Raw genomic sequence first — 19282 nt, 5'->3', positions numbered from 1 at the left:
TTTTGTTGGAAATGCCCAGGTCTAAGTATAAACACTGGGGTGACCGAGCCTTTTCAGTTGCTGCACCCAGGCTCTGGAATAAGCTCCCCTGCGACATGCGTGCCATCTCTGACCTGGGCCTCTTTAAATCAAGACTTAAAACTTATTTATTCAGGATGGCCTTTAATACCCAGTAGTGTGGCAATACTTTTATTCTTTTTATTCTTTTATTCTTTTATTCTGTGTTTTAAATTGTATGTTATATTCTGTAAAGCACTTTGGTTCACCTGTGGGTTGTTGTAAAGGGCTATATAAATGGTTCACCTGTGGGTTGTTGTAAAGGGCTATATAAATAAAGTACATTTACATTTACATTTAGTTTCACATGAGACACGGACACTGGTGTTCGGGGTCAAAGTCCTGTACTTGTTGGACCCATCCAACTGTCTCAACACCCTCTCTTAACAGACTTCCCTGCTAAAAATGACACCAATGAGTTTATTTGGAGTTGGTTGAAAGCCAAGTACATCTTCTACAGATGCTGCAGGGACCCTGCCCAAGTGGCATATTTTGACCCCCAGAAAGAGAGACCAGGGTGTCCGTGAAGTGCCTTGGATCTTCTGAATTTTCTCCTTGACAAGGGAGATGGTGAGACACTGTTGAACCTCTTCATCCTTTCTAATGAGGAAAACAGCTTTTCTCTTACTCCTTCATTTTGATACCAGTGCAGCAGGACTGTGTCACAAGCTCCACGTTCCCTTTGTTTTTATTTTTATCAGGTGCACCCTGAACTACAACTGACCCAGAACAATTACTGAACTAGAAGCTAATAATGTATCTGAAACTGACTTAACTGGCTCAAATCTGACAGCTCAAATCAAACAACTGACAGCGTTTACAACTGAGGAAACTTGAATATATCAAAAGGGGAAGTGAACCTTGTCACATTTAGGGAACGATCACTTTAAAAGGTTTTGGACATTTCAAGTAGTTTATTTGAAGAAGGTTCAAGTTTCACAATTTTTCACATGTGTTTTACAGTACATTCCAAGTATTGCAGACTTGCAGACTGTATTTTTAAGCCAACTGTAAAATAAATTGAGTGCACAGTACTCTTGTTGATTGAAAGGTAAAAATGCTGGCTCAGCATATATATTTACGTGTGTGTGTGTGTGTGTGTGTGTGTGTGTGTGTGTGTGTGTGTGTGTGTGTGCGCGCGCGTGCATGTGTAATGAAAACACAAAGACAACAAATATCATATACCATTTCTGCTAACTGATGTCCTTAAATCCTACACACTGGAAATTTAAGGTAAACATTCACGGATATAAATTCAGTCAGCGTATTATGTCAGCTAATGAGGAAACAGCAGATATTTATCTAGCAATGAATCAATAACATATTACAGTCTTTTCTGTCTTTTTTTGCAGCAAAAGCACCTCAAGCATCTGAACCTAGTTGTATATTTGTTTTTATGTACTCCTATGTTAACACACCACCTTCCCTGCAGCACAGTCATTACCAGGATTCACATAGGCTGGCAAATCAGAAAATGTTGTTTGCGCCTGAAAATTATGAGCGTGTACAAACAAGTATATTGAGGTTGAGGTTGAGGTTTTTTTGAAAATCTAAGTTCATACTGAAACTCCAAAACAACATGAAAACAGTTGAATCTCTTCTTATGTTCAGCTGAAATTCAGAAATGCACTGATTGTCCTGAGTTTTCTGTTCTGTCTGGTGGGCATGGATGCAGAGTTATGGACGGACTTTCTTTTCACACATCCAGAAGTGTGAAAGGGAACAGCTTCCATCATTCCAGCTGTTTTCCGAATCAAACTTCATTTCCCCACAATTTTCACCACTCCCGCCATTAGGCTCCTTAGGACCCCAGTAGCTGAAATGAAAATATATAAACACATTTTTTTTCTTTCAGACAACACACCCAAAGAAGCACAAGACAGTGATTTCAATAAAAAAAAAAGTGTGAACCTTTTGGTCACTGGAGTCCCATCCACCCATTTCCATGTCCCTTCTGTTTGTAAGTCAGTCAGGCCAATCCACATGTACTTCTGGAATTGTCTTGTGAAATCCTTGTTTGAGAAGAGAGACACAAACTGTAAACACCATAGCAGAAATTAAACTGATTTCATTGTATCCTCCACCTCACTGACCCCTGCATTCATTCAATATTTTTCATTTTATTCTACATTACATCTGTCTTACACACAGATTCATGCAGGCATATGCACAAGCACACACACACACACACAGAACATGGACTTTAAGTTCTAAGACATGTACCGTCTTGCAATTGACCTTTTGCTTAGCCCCGCCCCTTCGTGATGGTCCAACAAACCGTCGTAAGCATGGAGCCCTAAATATGTACTCATGACTGTCTTTTTGATAGTGAGACACCTCTTTCTCTCTCTCTCTCTCTCTCGCACACACACACAGACACACACACACACACAGACACACACACACACACACACACACACACACACACACACACACACACACACACACACACACACCCTCACCTGTTCTTCTTTGCTGTTGATAATCACCAGGTCTGCATCTTTTTGTTGACAGTCTCGTCTGCTCTCTTGCCACGTTTTTTGGTCAGAAGAAATGTGATAGAAACTACCTCTAAAATACATCCATCGCGCTGGAGCTTTGTGAAAAATAACAACTTTGTTATTTTAGGGAAACAGAGGAACAATTGTAAAGTCAAACATTTGAATGTGACAATAGTCATAAATGTCCCATGAAGCCAACCACAGGGGGATAATATGTGAGTATCCCCAAAGGCAGTCTTTAAATTCTAGAAATCTATTACACCATTAATTTTGCAGCTTGTAGTGTAGTCTCTAGTTTGGGACATATGGTTTAACTTCAAGGTAAAATGGGTTGCACCGTACAATTCAATTACAACATGGATTAAAAATTTAACTTAAAATTTACAATTACTCTAAAAAAAGCAAGAGGCCATAAATGAAAGAGGAAGGAGAAATTGGTTTTGATATTTAAAATACAGCACATTGATTGTGACAGACCACGTGCGTGATTACACTGGCATGCACACTTGGTTATCGGTTATAGTTACAGTATAGGTTACAGGTTAATGTGGAACAGACAAGAGCACCAGAAGTGTTTCATGCTTCATTTACTCGAAATGGGAGTTGCTCCCAGCACCACTTAGAAAAGATAAGTAAAGAAATGTAAAAAAGAGAAGTAAAAAAATCTGCACTTGTATTCTTTTCTTTGTGTGTGTAGTTCTCTTACTGGTTAAACTTTCAGTATATGGCTTGCTAATCTTATTTTACTATATCTTACTCACTCTGACATCTCTCCACTTTGTGCATGTGTGTGTCTTTCGGACCTGTGTGTAATTGACAAGCAAGAGTGAAAACATTGAATTTCCCCTCAGGGGGATTAATAAAGTAAATAAACTTAACTTAAACTTAACTATCTTATCTTATCTTATCTTACTATATACGTAATGACGAAAACTCTGTCTGTGGGTGTGTCTGTGTGTCTGTTCCACGTTTTTCTCCTCACTGACTTGGTCAATCCATGTGAAATTTGGCACAGTGGTAGAGGGTCATGGGAGGATGCGAATGAAGCAGTATTACATCAATTGGCCAAAGGGGGGCGCGATAGCAACAATTGAAATTTCAAACTGTGAATGGGCATATCACATGGCCCGTATGTCGTCGAGACATGAAACTTTGCACAGATATGTCTCTCCTCATGAGGAACAAATTTGCCTCAAGAACCCATAAGCTCCGGTTATATAGATTTTCCGCCAGTTTGAATTTTTTGAAAAAATTTTAAAATCGATCTCTTCCTAGGAAGTTTGACCGATCTGCATGAAACTCGGTGAACATAATCTAGGGACCAATATCTAAAGTTCCCTCTTTGCAAAAATTGGAAAACTTACTAAAACTGAGCTTCTATAAGGCAATGAATATTGCGGAGGGCGTGGCTCATCACATAAAGGTGTATAACGTCTCAAGGGTTTCACCGATCACCACACAACTTTGTAGGCATATGAACACACATAATCTGAGGGGACCCCTCCATTATTGACCCGATCAAAGAAAATGGGGGCGCTAGAGAGCCAATTTCTTATCTAGGCCTAAGCGCCATATTGATTTTTACTAAACTTGGTAGATATGTAGAACAGGACGCCTCAAGGTGACTGGAGAAATGTAACCCTATGGGCCTGAACGATGCATAGTGCGTCCAAATTCACACCTGTTCTTCTCTATTGATTTTCTCCGCGACTGTGCGTCATAGCGAGAAGCCATGCATATCACGTGAAACAGCGGAATTGTAGCTTTCCGACAAGACCACTTGTCGGTAGACCAATGTTTTCACAGCGAAAAACAATGATAAAGTTAGAATAAAATTATGTATAACAGAGCTTTCATACAGCTTTGCACACACATTACTCTTGGATGGATTACTCGCAAATGCAGGCTTGCACAGAAATGCCACGCATATCACATGAAAGTGCAGAAGCAGAGCTTTCCAGTGATACCACACACATTGTGCTGTCATCCCATCATGCTATAAATCCAGATCAATTGTCTACAAAACAAAAACCTGACGAATTTCTTAACAATCCATTATACAGATCTTGTTATCAGTCACTTCATATAGTGAGGAATATCGTATCTTACCACGTCTTAGGCTTGCGTGTGTTTCTCCCTGTCTATCCACACTTGTAGTCCAGCTTTCAAGATACAAATACGGTATCTCCATATTGTCCAGTTGCCATCAAANCATCATGGTTCTTATATTGCCAGATTCCAGAGAGTCTCCCCTCTTCATATATGGCAGAATATGTCTTCTTCCAACTTGCAATGGTGAGATACATGTAAAAATTTGTAAAACAAAAAAAAAAGTTTTTTTCATTGATATAAAAATTAATGTAACATACAGGCACATCGGAGGACATGAAATGATGGCAAATCTGGATAGCCCACATTGTCCTGAAAAAAAAAAAGAAAACAAGATATAGCATGTGTATGTAGCCTTTATAATGACTGTGATATGAGCTTAAAAGTAAAGGCAGTAAAATACCCCAAAAACGCCTAGGGCCCATAGGGTTAACTCTAATTGGCAACTGGGTGGCGCTATAACAGTAGAAAAATGCTTAAAAATGGCTAAAATGTGACCGATCGCTGTGGCTCCCCCTGTGGCCGAATGTCTACCAATTTTTGGTACGACTAAGTCATGGTATGGTATGCTGTACATAATCATGGAAACAGTCAGCCATTCTACCAGTGCGCCCCACTTTTAAGTCAATACAACATATAAACACTTTAACTATCTGCCTTTCAACGTGCTACCTCAACTACTAACAGGGCTTGACGCTAACTTTTTTCCCAAGGAGCACATGTGCTCCTAAGTTGAAAAAGTAAGGAGCGCACAAAGAACTTTAGGCACACAATGTAAATTGATCAAATAATGTGTGTTTCACTTTTCTATAATACATCACTGATATTTCAATGGAATAAATTACTTATTGACTTATTCATACTTCAAAAACAGCATCAATAAGTGATTAACATAGGGGGGATCAAAATAAAATAAATAAATGAAATAAAAATCAACCAGCCACCCTCCTCCCCTGACAGTCCCTTCATAAGTAATGAACAGTCCCTAAAGTTTCTCCTCTGATACGACACATAGTACTGTTTGCCGCCATGGCTCAGCTGTTCAGGTACTTTTGTGCAGTCATGACAACAAGTTATTTACCTGGAGCCGGACTTCGCCGGTAAGCCGTTATAATGCGCCGTCGTATTTGACAGGAATACGTATTCCTGTCCGTGTCTGTGACCCCCGTTCAACCCACAACCGGCGGGATTCGCCATTATTGTTTATCGCCACACTGCCAACATTTTACTCCATCCATCACTGCACGCTGTTTGATTGCGTTATCAAAACACGCCGCTATTATTCGGCCTTGCTTTTCACTTATTCCACCGAATACTGAATGTGTGTTTTTTTTTGCAATATTCAGCCGAATATATTCGGTGCATCCCTAAATAGGAGCCTTCCCTCACTCCCCACTCCCCTCACCGCTGCTCTCCTCACTACTGGCTGCTGCACTGTGCAAGTGCACAGATGTCTCAGAGTGGTGGTGCATTTGCAAAAATGTTTTGAAGGAGCAGCAGCGACGGCAATAATTTAGCAGCGGTGACACGCCGCTATGAATGTAGCGGAAACACTGATGTTATTACTATCCTAAAACATTCTCCAGGTCCTCTGAAACTCTGCAGGACTTATTTCCACCCTGCCCAGCAGCGGTACCGTGGCGAACGGTCCCTAACTGCGGGGAGAACGGAGCAGGCCTCCCCGGAGGTCCGCCGCTTTTCCCGGTCCGTCTCCTCCACACTTTGACTTATATTCACTGTGCCGACAGTGGCTTGGAAAACCGGCCATAATGCCAGGGCCTGCCCTGCCTGCGAAGCGCAGCGCACCAAAATTCTCCCGCGAGCCAGAGCACTTCCGTTCACATCAGACACGCATTTCTCCACGCTGGTCGACAAGCGGTTCTGCTCCCAGCTGTTGTCTCCGTCACATTTGGGGCTGTTTTTCCATCATGGGTAACTTACCCAGCTTGACACATTAGCTTGCGGCTCGCGCAGAAAATAGACCAGATGCCAAAATGATCGCTGCAGGGCCGGCGGCGGAGCTGCGCGGTGCAGCCGGTGTGGATGACACAATCGGTTAACATGGGCGCCGAAAGGAAACTGGCTTCACTTCTCAGCGCTTCGAGGCTATTCGCGGCGCTTCCACGGGCCGTGTGGTTCTTAACCGTGTCACACGGGGAAGAGGGAAGGGGTCCATGTCATTGGTTCGACAGCCCATTGGTTCGACATCCTATTAGTCCGACTGTCCGCGGTGCTGAACGGCTCGCGGCGGGCGTATGGTGCGCCGCGACCGGCTTGAGGCAGAGCAGGCTCACGGCTTATGTGTTTGTCACTTTCTTTTTCATTTTAACCCACAACATGATCTTTTCCTGACCCTAACCAAGTGGTTTTTGTGCCTAAACCTAACCAGACCTTAACCACAGGGCATCATGATGATTTCGGAACGGACTTTGGAACAATGAGTTTAATATGGTCGGAACAATGGGATGTCGAACCAATGGGCTACCGAACCAATGGGCAGTTCCCGAGGGAAGAGGGAAGGCGGCTGGAGTTCCTCCAACATTTGCGGTTAGATTATCATATTTTTTTATTGGCAAAAATATAGGCTGCTTCGGCTGATTTTTTTATGCGCACACGTGCCCCTAAATATTTTTTACAGTTCGCACACACCTATTTTTAGTCACAAATGCGAGTGAAACGCTCGCACTGTCGAGCCCTGACTAATGTACAGTTTTAGCCCACTAACTATCCCACTATTGGCAATGGTACTACTGTACTTTCAATAAAGCAATCTTACTATCAAATTCACAAAAACTCTGTCTCAATACATTGCTCCTCTTAATGGGTTCAGTTGACTATTTAATCTGCAATTTTCTATGACCTGTATCCCAAACCATAGGCGTAACTTTCAGGGGGGGCGCAGGGGATGCAGGGGACATGTCCCCTCCAATATTTAGAAGAGATGAAAAAAAAAAAAAATAACACCAATGACAACCTCTCCTAAAGAGGTAAAAATCACAGCCCAGCGGCTCTAAACACTTAAATATCTTTCTTAACCATTTCCCAACTATTTCAAACACAGCTACTGGACCAGTACCCAACATGTTGCCTCTCTCAGTAGCTCCATTACAGAGTTGCCGGTCACGTTGTATGTGGTTAACATTCATAAGCATGCTAATGTCAGAGCAAAGGGTGTTAGCAAAGATAGATTCGGCAAACAAGAAAGTTGAAGACCTTCTGAGAGCTATACCCGTGCCGAACATACCAAGGCAATGAAAGAAGTTGAAAAAATTAACGCTGCGCATCCTACGCGCGTTGCTAGCCTGGAGGATGGGGCTAATGGCTACTCGGACATGGTCGTCGAACTGGGAAAAACAATGAAATCACTCACCTCCCAAGTAAACCAGCTGGTGGCTAAGATAGAAGACCTGGAATCTAGACAGCGGAGAGACAACTGCAGAATCATTGGCGTGGATGAAGGCTTTGGTGAAATGCAACCGGAGCTTGCTGTTGCTAAGATGCTACAAGATGCGCTAGCCCTCAACTACTCTCCGAAGTTGTACTGGGCTCACAGGAGTCTGCAACCCAAGCGGAAAGATGGGAACCCGCCTAGACCCATTGTGGTTAAGTTTCACTACTTCCAGGAGAAGGTGGACGTCCTGCGGAAAGCTGCAGCAGCGGGAGCCATCTTCCACAACAGGCGGATCCACATTTACCCCAACTACACACCCTCCGTAAGGGTGAAGCGGGCTGCCTTCAATGAGGTCAGGGGGCTGCTGCGCTGCTGCCCCGAGGTCAAGCATGGCATCTCATACCCGGCTATACTTTGGATAACTACTCCAGGAGGTGAGCAGAAATCGTTTGATAACGCATCAGAGGCCAGAGCCTACGTTATGAGCAACTTACAGCCATGAGATTCGGAGACGGAGTGAGTATTATGTGCTCAAAACGGAGCAAAATAATCATCTGTTTCCAGCCAGCATGCTAGCATAATAGTTAACCACTATGTCTAACCTGCTAGCCACTGGGCAGCCGGACATTATCTATCAGCATTATATGCTGGATGCTTAGGCACAGACACTCACCTAATGTGTCCCTGTCCCCCCCAGTGTTGAAATGAAAGTTATGCTCATGTCCCAAACACACACCATTTGAAACTGTATGTGGGCAACTGTGCACTCAATGGGTATGGACTAGTAATTAGTATTTTTGCAGTATAAAATATAGGTTATTCATGAAATTGTATAAAAAATTAGTAAGACAGCTGAGAGAAGTGCAGGAGAGACAGAGCCCTCTACCTTCACAACAGCCAAATGACCAGCAGCAGGAACGAGATGGAAAATTTGGGCAGGTTTAAAAGTTGCTTGGGTTGTCCAGCATGTCAGCTACTTAAGAACAACCATTTTTCTCTTCTGTGTTTTTAATTTACAACAGTGAATCATCAAAAGCTAAAAGTCTTTTTGTCGCTGACAGGAATCCACTACATGCAACATCATTATTTGTCCAATATCGTATTTGTACCCCTTTGGATGATTAATTAAAGTTTCACCCTCATACTCACATAATTTTTCCAGTTCCATCCTGCATCCTTGGATAGCTCTGTTCAACTTGTCTCTCTCTTCAGTCAGGGAATTTTGCTGTGAAACTGTCATTTTGAGTGGAGAAATCAACATGAATTTCAACAGAATCATAGTAGCTTGTATGGTTACATTTAATATGAAGACAAACTTCTTGCATTTTCTACAAAACAAAGAGCCAAGGTGGTATCTACTAACTATAACACCAAACTATAACACGTCAATATTTAACTTGGAACTTTTTATGTAAAATGATCAGTTTTATTTGCCCAAAATTGGACTTGCTCCCTTTGGGATCCAAACTTTGATTATTGATTTCATCATCATACATACCAGAGTCATTCAGCTTCCTCTTCAGGTCATCTCTCTCCTCAGTCAGGTTTTTGCGACTGGCCTCAATATCTGAAACAGAATTTCCATTGTCTGTTGTGTTAATCTATCAATGACAGACTGTATGTGTCCTCTTCTGAATCTAATACTGTATCATTAGGGATCTTGTCACTGTAACAGTGACTCTGATAACATTTTTGTTTGGATCTCATCCTTTCCTAGAAATGTTATTGTGGTAAAAAAAATTCTTTTGGCAATAAATAAAATGGACTAACAGAAACGTCTCTGTTATTGTAGAGATCATCTCGCATCTTATGACTTAATATATGCTGGACTGCAGGTTTACTGGCTGAAAAATGTGTCAGGTTTCACTGTAGTGATACATACACAAAAAGGCATTATAAAAAGGCAACAAATAGTGTTAATTAATTGACATGAGACATTGGAGAGGTTGTCAGTCCTATTCTGTAGTCTGTAATATTTTTTTTATTTTATCATAAATATCAGAAATTACTCAAAAATGCATTTTTTGTGTGCTTCTGAGCACACGGGCAGCATAAACAATGAAGTTACATATGACGGTCTGGCAGACGGTGCGGCCCTTGGAGGGGGCGCTGTAATCCAGGCGGTCCTAGTGTTAACAAACACTGAATTAAAGTGGGCATATGATTAAATGTGTTGGCTAGGTTTTGATGCCCTTGTAAGAAAATAGTAAATTAAAATGGGCATAACAGTTAAGCTGTTATGATCTTCTTCTGATGTCTTAAGAGGACTGGAGCTTTATTCTTGCAGGTTGTAAGTCATTTGTTGTACAAATATACAGAAAATAAACAAGAACCTGTGAAGGACATGATTATGTATTGCACTTTTTCTAACAAGCCTTAGACATTCATTTTTATTATACAAGAGTAAAATGGTACATTCTTAGTTTAAATGACTAAACACATAGTTAAAGGTATGCTTACAATGGAGTTTTTACTACAATGACAAACATCCTTTTGCAAAATCTATTACAGTATAACAAAACTGTCAAATTACGTCAAAAGACTAAAATGAGACTTAAACTAAAACTGATTTCCACTGACTAAATTTTAACTAAAACAAAACAAAACTAAAAGACTAAAATGTGACTTTAACTAAATCCAGTCTTTGGTGAGTGACTAAGACTAAAATGAAATTAAAAATTCTTGTCAAAATTAACACTGTGGAGGAGTTTCATCACCTACTTACCAGAGTTGATTCTCCTCAACTCGTCTCTCTCTTCAGTCAGAGAATTTTGCTGTGAAACTGTCATTTTGAGTGGAGAAATCAACATGAATTTCAACAGAATCATAGTAGCTTGTATGGTTACATTTAATGTGAAGACAAACTTCTTGCATTTTCTACAAAACAAAGGGCCAAGGTGGTACCTGTGACAAATCTGCATGTGTGCTGTATCACATGAAGGTTCAAAGGCTTTAAGTTTTAAGGGTTTCATTTCACTTTAACAAACAAGAACACAAGCATGTACTCAATATCTAGAGCATCACATTAACTTTCTTCTTTTGTGTTATTTAATGTTGCTAACTCTGAAAGAAACTATAACACAATGTCAATATTTAACTGGGAACTTTTTATTTTAAATAATCAGTTTTATTTGCCCCAAACTGGACTTGCACCCTTTGGGATCTAAACTTTGATTATTGATTTCATCATCATACATACCAGAGTCATTCAGCTTCCTCTTCAGGTCATCTCTCTCCTCAGTCAGGTTTTTGCGACTGGCCTCAATATCTGAAACAGAATTTCCATTGTCTATTGTGTTAATCTATCAATGACAGACTGTATGTGTCCTCTTCTGAATCTAATACTGTATCATTAGGAATCTTGTCACTGTAACAGTCACCCTGATATAATTTTTCTTTGGCTCTCATGTTTCTGTCCACATCATAACATCATCTCATCAGTCCTCACTAACATGATTTAACTGGGAGATTCTTACAATATTTAACAGCTTTACACCTATACTTAACCTTGATTGGACTAACTGTACACCCCTTCAGATCTAATCCCTGATCATTGGAGGAGTTTCATCATCTACTTACCAGAGTTGATTCTCCTCAACTCGTCTCTCTCTTCAGTCACATTTTTGGCCATGTTAACTGATGGAGAAGTGACCAACAGAATTTGATTATGTCCACAACCAGAGAGATGATTCACACAATAAAATTAAAGCTAGCTTTTTTTTTTTTTAATGAATCTAGTACAAATTATTGTTTAATACAAAGAAATAATAAAAGGTTCACTGTGAGAATCTTGTGCGCATGGGTGAAGCAGATTGTTTTGCTGGCGCAAATTAATTTTGATATGAATTTCAGGGTATTTAGCCCAACCCCTCTGGAGGTGGTTGGAGAGCCCTACATATTTTTGAGCAGATCAATAAGGAAAAAAAAGTTCTATTATTCTTACAGTAGTATGGATGCTGAAAAAGCTTTTGATTTGGTCGGGGGGGAATTTCTATATTTAGTAATGAACTAGTCCATACCCATTGGCAGCTTTGTCACCTTCTATCTATGCCAATCCTCAATGCCTATGTGCAGTTTCACATAGATTGACCACGTCAGTGAGTAGAAAAACGTGGGACAGACAGAATGACTGACTGACAGAATGACACACTGACAGTTTCTGTGATTATGTACAGCATACCATACCATGACTTAGTCGTACCAAAACATTCGGCCACAGGGGGAGCCACAGCGATCGGTTGCATTTTAGCAATTTATAAGCATTTTTCTGTTGTTATAGCGCCACCCAGTTGCCAATTAGAGTTAAATTTCTCCAGTCACCTTTAGGGGTCCTGTTCTACATATCTACCAAGTTTAGCCTAGATAAGAAATTAGCTCTCTAGCACCCCCATTTTGTTTGATCGGGTCAACAATGGAGGGGTTGGGGCATCGGTGGCTTAGTGGTAGAGCAGGCGCCCCATGTACAAGGCTGTTGCCGCAGCAGCCCCTTTCACGCTCATCTGTCCTATCAATTAAAGGCTTAAAAATTTCATGCAGATCGGTCAAACTTCCTAGGAAGAGATCGATTTTAAGTGTTTTTCAAAAAATTATAACTGGCGGAAAATCTATATAACCGGAAGTTATGGGTTCTTGAGGCAAATTTGTTCCTCATGAGGAGAGGCATCTCTGTGCAAAGTTTCATGTCTCTACGGCATACGGGGCATGAGATATGCCCATTCAAAGCTTGCAATTTCAATCGGTTGCTATAGCGCCCCCCTTTGGCCAATTCACATCCTCCCATGACCCTCTACCACTGTGCCAAATTTCACAAGGATTGACCAAGTCAGTGAGGAGAAAAACGTGGAACAGACACACAGACACACAGACAGAGTTTTCGTCATTATATAGTAAGATAGATTTGGCTTCACTGAAGATTTTATACATTGTATTCGGGCACTTTACTCCTTTCCTACTGAAAGAATAAAGGATAATGGCAGCTTCTTTAAAGCCTAGTTCACATTACATGATTTTCACTGAGATTTTGACGTTGCAGAGGATCTTGAGAACCACCTTGGGTCGGAGGAGAGTCGGCTGATAGTCTGCCACGACGAATCCTCGTGTGTGAACAAGCCTACGAGCAAGTCAACCTCTCATCTGCGACTGGATATCTGGCATGCTAGAAAACTGGAGAAGTCTGACGCAACTGACAAAGAGTATCATCCAATGAGAGGCGGGATACGTCCCACGTCAGCACGCAGGAGGACAGAAGAAATGTGAGGAGGACAAGCCACAGGGCTGCCAGGTCAGCTTATTTGCCGCGACTCTGGGCTTGTTTTTTTGTAAAGTCATTTACAAATATTGGTAGTGACGGGTTGCATTTTTTTGGGCTTGTTTCTAAAGTGGAGTTGCTTATTTGGGCTTTCTCTCTAAATGTTGCCTTTCTCTATATATATCCGTTGCTTCTTTTAGGCTTGATTCCATAGCCCTGGTTGCTTGTTTCTCTCCCAAGATCTGGCAACACTGACAAGCCGGCAAGCAACAGCAACAATGGCGGCGTCTACAGGATCATGGGGAGCGCGTTGTGTTTGGACCCAGGCCCTGGAGGCAGATCTGATTCAACACTGGAAAAAGTATCCATGCCTTTACGATGTGTCGTCTCCAAGTTAAAAAATGTGGCTGAATGCCTAGGAAATACACTCAACTTCCACTAGCTCACGGACCTGGAGATACATCTGTTGGAAAAACCTGACTGGCTTTTTCATCACACCCAAACAGAAGTCTAAACAAACTGGCACCCAGCTATGCTGTTGGAGGGAATGTGGAGAAATCATGGATGACCATGCCCATATTTTCTGGACTTGTCCTTTTATTCAGACTTTCTGGAAGGAAGTAAATGTACAATTAGTGGAAATGAATTTCCCTCTGGGACGAATAAAGTAAGTCTAAATCTAAGTCTCTATATGACTTCAGAAAGAATTGGGAGAAAGAAGGTGGAGACAGTGGTGTGCCTATTTAGCCAATGAGACAGATACTACATGATTAATGTATGTATCATGTATGAAACCTTATTTTAAATTAGGATAATTAGTCTTAAACATCACATCACCTCCTATCTGTATTTTTCTTTTTTTGTGCACTGTTTTTCTTTTCAGTTGTTCGTAAACATGAAATGTTCAAAAACAAAAAGTATTTTTAAAAAAACAAATTTCTCTGTATGTGTATGTGTGCTGTATCACATGAAGGTTCAAAGGCTTTAAGTTTTATTTATTTATCTGGGAACTTTTTAACTTTTTATGTAAAACTGATCAGTTTTATTTGCCCCAAACTTTGATTATTGATTTCCTCATCATACATACTAGAGTTAGTCAGCTTCCTCTTCAGGTCATCTCTCTCCTCAGTCAGGTTTTTGCAACTGGCCTCAATATCTGAAACAGAATTTCCATTGTCTATTGCTTTAATCTATCAATAACAGACTGTATGTGTCCTCCTCTGAATCTAATACTGTATCATTAGGGATCTTGTCACTGTAACAGTGACTCTGATAACATTTTTGTTTGGATCTCATCCTTTACTAGAAATGTTATTGTGGTAAAAATTTTCTTTTGGTAACAAACAAAATGGACTAACAGAAACGTCTGTGTCATTGAATGTCACTGCATTGTAGAGATCATCTCATATCTTATGACTTAATATGTGCTGGACTGCAGGTTTACTGGCTGAAAAATGTGACAGGTGTTAATTTCACTGTAGTATTACATTTTCTGGCTACTTGGGGTCAAAAGACCTCTGGTACAAACACCTGATAAAACTGTCACTGGCTGATGTGTTTGCAAACAATTTCCTATACATATGCAGCACTCACAGAGCAGCATTAACATTCATGAAGTGTCATGTTTCGGTCCACATCATAACATCATCTCATCAGTCCTCACTAACAGGATTTAACTGGTAGATTCTTATAATATTTAACACATATACACCTATACTTAACCTTGATTGGACTAACTGTACACCCCTTCAGATCTAATCCCTGATCATTGGAGGAGTTTCATCATCTACTTACCAGAGTTGATTCTCCTCAACTCGTCTCTCTCTTCAGTCAGAGAATTTTGCTGTGAAACTGTCATTTTGAGTGGAGAAATCAACATGAATTTCAACAGAATCATAGTAGCTTGTATGGTTACATTTAATGTGAAGACAAACTTCTTGCATTTTCTACAAAACAAAGGGCCAAGGTGGTACCTATGACAAATCTGTATTTGTGCTGTATCACATGAAGGTTCAAAGGCTTTAAGTTTTAAGGGTTTCATTTCACTTTAACAAACAAGAACACAAGCATGTACTCAATATCTAGAGCATCACATTAACTTTCTTCTTTTGTGTTACTAAATGTTGCTGACTTTGAAAGAAACTATAACACAATGTCAGTATTTAACTGGGAACTTTTTATTTAAAATAATCAATTTTATTTGCCCCAAACTGGACTTGCACCCTTTGGGATCTAAACTTTGATTATTGATTTCATCATCACCCTTTGGGATCTAAACTTTGATTATTGATTTCATCATCATACATACCAGAGTCATTCAGCTTCCTCTTCAGGTCATCTCTCTCCTCAGTCAGGTTTTTGCAACTGGCCTCAATATCTGAAACAGAATTTCCATTATCTATTGTGTTAATCTATCAATGACAGACTGTATGTGTCCTCTTCTGAATCTAATACTGTATCATTAGGAATCTTGTCACTGTAACAGTCACCCTGACATAATTTTTCTTTGGCTCTCATGTTTCTGTCCACATCATAACATCATCTCATCAGTCCTCACTAACAGGATTTAACTGGGAGATTCTTACAATATTTAACAGCTTTACACCTATACTTAACCTTGATTGGACTAACTGTACACCCCTTCAGATCTAATCCCTGATCATTGGAGGAGTTTCATCATCTACTTACCAGAGTTGATTCTCCTCAACTCGTCTCTCTCTTCAGTCACATTTTTGGCCATGTTAACTGATGGAGAAGTGACCAACAGAATTTGATTATGTCCACAACCAAAGAGATGATTCACACAATAAAATTAAAGCTGGCTTTTTTTTTTAATGAATCTAGTACAAATTATTGTTTAATACAAAGAAATAATAAAAGGTTCACTGTGAGAATCTTGTGCGCATGGGTGAAGCAGATTGTTTTGCTGGCGCAAATTAATTTTGATATGAATTTCAGGGTATTTAGCCCAACCCCTCTGCACAGTGATTAAAATATGTTTCTTCAACACATTCCCACTCCGACCTCGTCACATATCAACGTTTGTTCATGGACTTTCCATGTCGACATATGTCATGAAAGGTACCCTGGGTGGCGGCAAGTGGCAAGGGCCTTGCACATTTGGAAGTGAGCCCTCCCCTCTCCATGTGTACATGTGTTATAATAATCATATAAATCAATAATCAATACATAAAATAATTAAAAATAATAACTTGTTTAGAAGAATCACAATAAAATAATATATGAAATTGTAAAATAATAATAAAATGTACAAAGTAACTTTCTAATTGAACTAGGGATGCATCAATTTTTAAACTCTTGGCCGATACTAATATGAATGTTATTTATTCGTCTTTCATGACAGGAAAACACAGAAATCTCCACAATAACAAAATGAATGAACACTTTTAAAAAGTCATTCAGTCCTTCATTACACTACCGTTGTATGAGCACAAATGTAATAATATGCATGAAATAACCTTTAACATAAACCTCGTTCACATGAAAAACATCTTTTTATGGCAAAAAGCCATTTTATAGTGCTGAAAACATCAACAAATTTCTCCTTTAAACAGCTGAATTTCTTGCCAGTTTCTTGCCAAAAGCTACACTTACAAGATTCCATTGAACAAATCATGAGAACGTAAATATTTACCATCATCCAACATTCATTTTTACTGAATAGAGCTTGAACACTTCACAATGTAAATTGATGCAACCTCAGTTAGCTGTTTGTTGTGGCCACCGGCTCCTCTCAGTGGTGTAGTGGTAGTTAAGTGGGCACCAGAGAGTGTTTGTCATTTTGAACTGAAAATGACACAGCATGTTTCAGGGTTCACTTGACGATGGATAACTTGTTCATCTCCCCCAGAGAGCAGGTAAAGTGTGACGAGCTGGATTCGGGGGCCTGGGGGCCCTGGGGCGGCAGGAACCCAGAAAAAAAGGCCTCTCTATTATTTAGTAGGCTTTGCTATATGTTGTTGTGGCCTTATGTAATATTTCAATATAATAGTAGTAATAGTATTAATAGTAGTAATAGTATTAATAAAAAAATAGTGAAAGATAACATTTTGATATTTTTTTCTTCCCCCATTTGTGGTGCCCCCTACGAATGACTGCACCCTTAGCATTTGCCTGCACTGCCTTTGCCACAGGCCGGCACTGTCACTGACCAAGGTTTCAATGACTTCTGAGTGAGACCGGGTTGGTTTCTCGAAAGCACTCAGGGCAAGTGATCGTTTTAGCTTGTGTGAGAATTACTGAAACTTGGGTGGTTACCATTTCCTCTTTCCTCTTCCTCTCTATTGTTACAGAAGTGAGATGTTAAATAAGTAACAAGAAGTTTAGAAGACTTACAGAGAGCAAGACGGAGGGAAATATTGAGAGCAGCTTGCATGATACAGAGGAGTCCAAGGATCAAAACTCCCACTCTGTACAGTTTCAGTCCTGTGTGTAGAACCACACAAACACACACACACACACACACACACACACACACACACACACACACACACACACACACACACACACACACACACAATCAGATAAGTTACATTGTCTTACATCCATTCTGTGGAGACATAATCCAACCCTAACCACAACCTTAAGGACCACCTATCAACTTGCAGATCAATGCAGGTTACTATACTAATCTTTCTGCTGTAAACATATCACTTAACATTTCTGAACATTTGATTAATGCTGCATGTATTAGTGTGTTGAATTAGGAGGAAACTTACATATGTGTATACTGTCTTGAGTCAGCTTAAACTGACAAGTGGTTCAAAAAAATACTTAACCTGCAAAATGATCACTCATATATTAATTACTCATAGCGTGTTTCTTTTAATTTTTTTGCCTGTGGTGAACGGAGAATCCAAAAAAGGTGAACATTTGTCATGAATTGAATCCATTAGCAACCATTTTTAACTACAGTAAATCCATATCATACACACTTTACAAACTCACAACACTTGTGCAGTATAGTCTAATTCATCCAGCTGAATGGTCAGTACTTCCTAGACACATGCATTTTCAATAAATATTTCGATTTAAAGACATCAGTACAAACAGTCTCATGCAGGTAGAGTAGCTTTCCTGGGCTCAGTTACGCCCTGAGTGTGCTCAGGTAGGCTCAGCGTGGGCTACTCGTTGGTGAAGTGCTTGCATCTTTTTAAGTGAAAATGCATGTGTTTGTAAAGTACTGAGCATACAGCTAAATGAGACTTGAATAATACTGCTAGAGTTGTGTGAGCGTTTGTAAGCGGATGTTTTGAAACAGTTTTGCTGTTGATAAAGTGGCCCACAATTAATTTAAATCATGACAAATGTTTACCTTTTTTGGATTCTCTGTTCACCATGTAGGCATGAGAAAAAAAACAAATATTTCTTTACGAATTCAAGGTAACACACTGAGTAACTGATACTCAAATGCTCATTTTGAGGGTTAAGTATTCTTTTAAAGTAAACATCACACTCTTGAAAATTAAGTCAAATAAAACAAGAAGCCAATAAAAGATGGAAATATGCAAAAATGGTCAAAATGACATAAAAGGAATATTCAGCATGCTTGACATTGAGATGTTGCTTGTGTTGCTTTTAAAAACTGAACTTCAAACTTGTTAATTTGTTAGGATTTCTGTCTCACCAAGCACTGCAGCAGGCGCTTTACTGTCGTTAACAAAGTGGCTCTTTGATGCAGCGTTCCTGGTGGAGACGTTTTCATATATCATTGAGCTCTCAGGTTCTGCTTCGTCGTAAGCCATCTGTGTATTTTAGCCACTGGAGAGTGATGAAGGTGTTGTTGATGCTCGTCTCTGATCTGATTCTTCTTTTATGTTCATCACTGCATAAATAGAGCACTATCTCTCATGGTCTTCTTCCTCATTTCAGAAAGTTGTTTTTCTTCCTCAACTCAAACTAGAAGCTGTGACTGCTGCAGTTGTAATGTATGCAGATTCTTGGGTATATGCTCAG

The 19282-nt window shown here is 39.9% G+C and overlaps 1 protein-coding gene across 1 annotated transcript; it reads right to left on the bottom strand.

The window, feature by feature from the left end:
* Window positions 1–966: 966 nt before the first annotated feature.
* On the bottom strand, window positions 967–19036 carry LOC126390066 (CD209 antigen-like). The gene is made up of 14 exons (XM_050044163.1): window positions 18954–19036; window positions 17663–17752; window positions 15995–16051; window positions 15615–15683; window positions 15101–15157; window positions 14394–14462; window positions 11638–11694; window positions 11258–11326; window positions 10784–10840; window positions 9557–9625; window positions 9208–9291; window positions 2520–2653; window positions 1969–2069; window positions 967–1873 (listed from the first exon to the last, which is right to left on the bottom strand). Exons 2-14 carry the CDS (start codon window positions 17700–17702, stop codon window positions 1735–1737), a joined length of 1002 nt encoding a protein of 333 aa, XP_049900120.1. The 5' UTR covers window positions 17703–17752; window positions 18954–19036; the 3' UTR covers window positions 967–1734.
* Between the last annotated feature and the right edge of the window lie 246 nt (window positions 19037–19282).

Source organism: Epinephelus moara, chromosome 5 (genome assembly GCF_006386435.1).
Source record: "Epinephelus moara isolate mb chromosome 5, YSFRI_EMoa_1.0, whole genome shotgun sequence".
NCBI lineage: Eukaryota > Metazoa > Chordata > Actinopteri > Perciformes > Serranidae > Epinephelus > Epinephelus moara.
Note: the sequence above shows the minus strand (reverse complement) of the source record. Positions and strands in the feature narration are given on the sequence as shown.

Coding starts and splice junctions, on each gene's coding strand:
- LOC126390066 (XM_050044163.1), bottom strand. CDS start 17,702: ATGCAAGCTGCTCTCAATATTTCCCTCCGTCTTGCTCTCT. Junction 14,463..15,100: donor GTTGAGGAGAATCAACTCTG/GTAAGTAGATGA, acceptor ATTCTGTTTCAG/ATATTGAGGCCAGTTGCAAA. Junction 9,626..10,783: donor GTTGAGGAGAATCAACTCTG/GTAAGTAGGTGA, acceptor ATTCTGTTTCAG/ATATTGAGGCCAGTCGCAAA.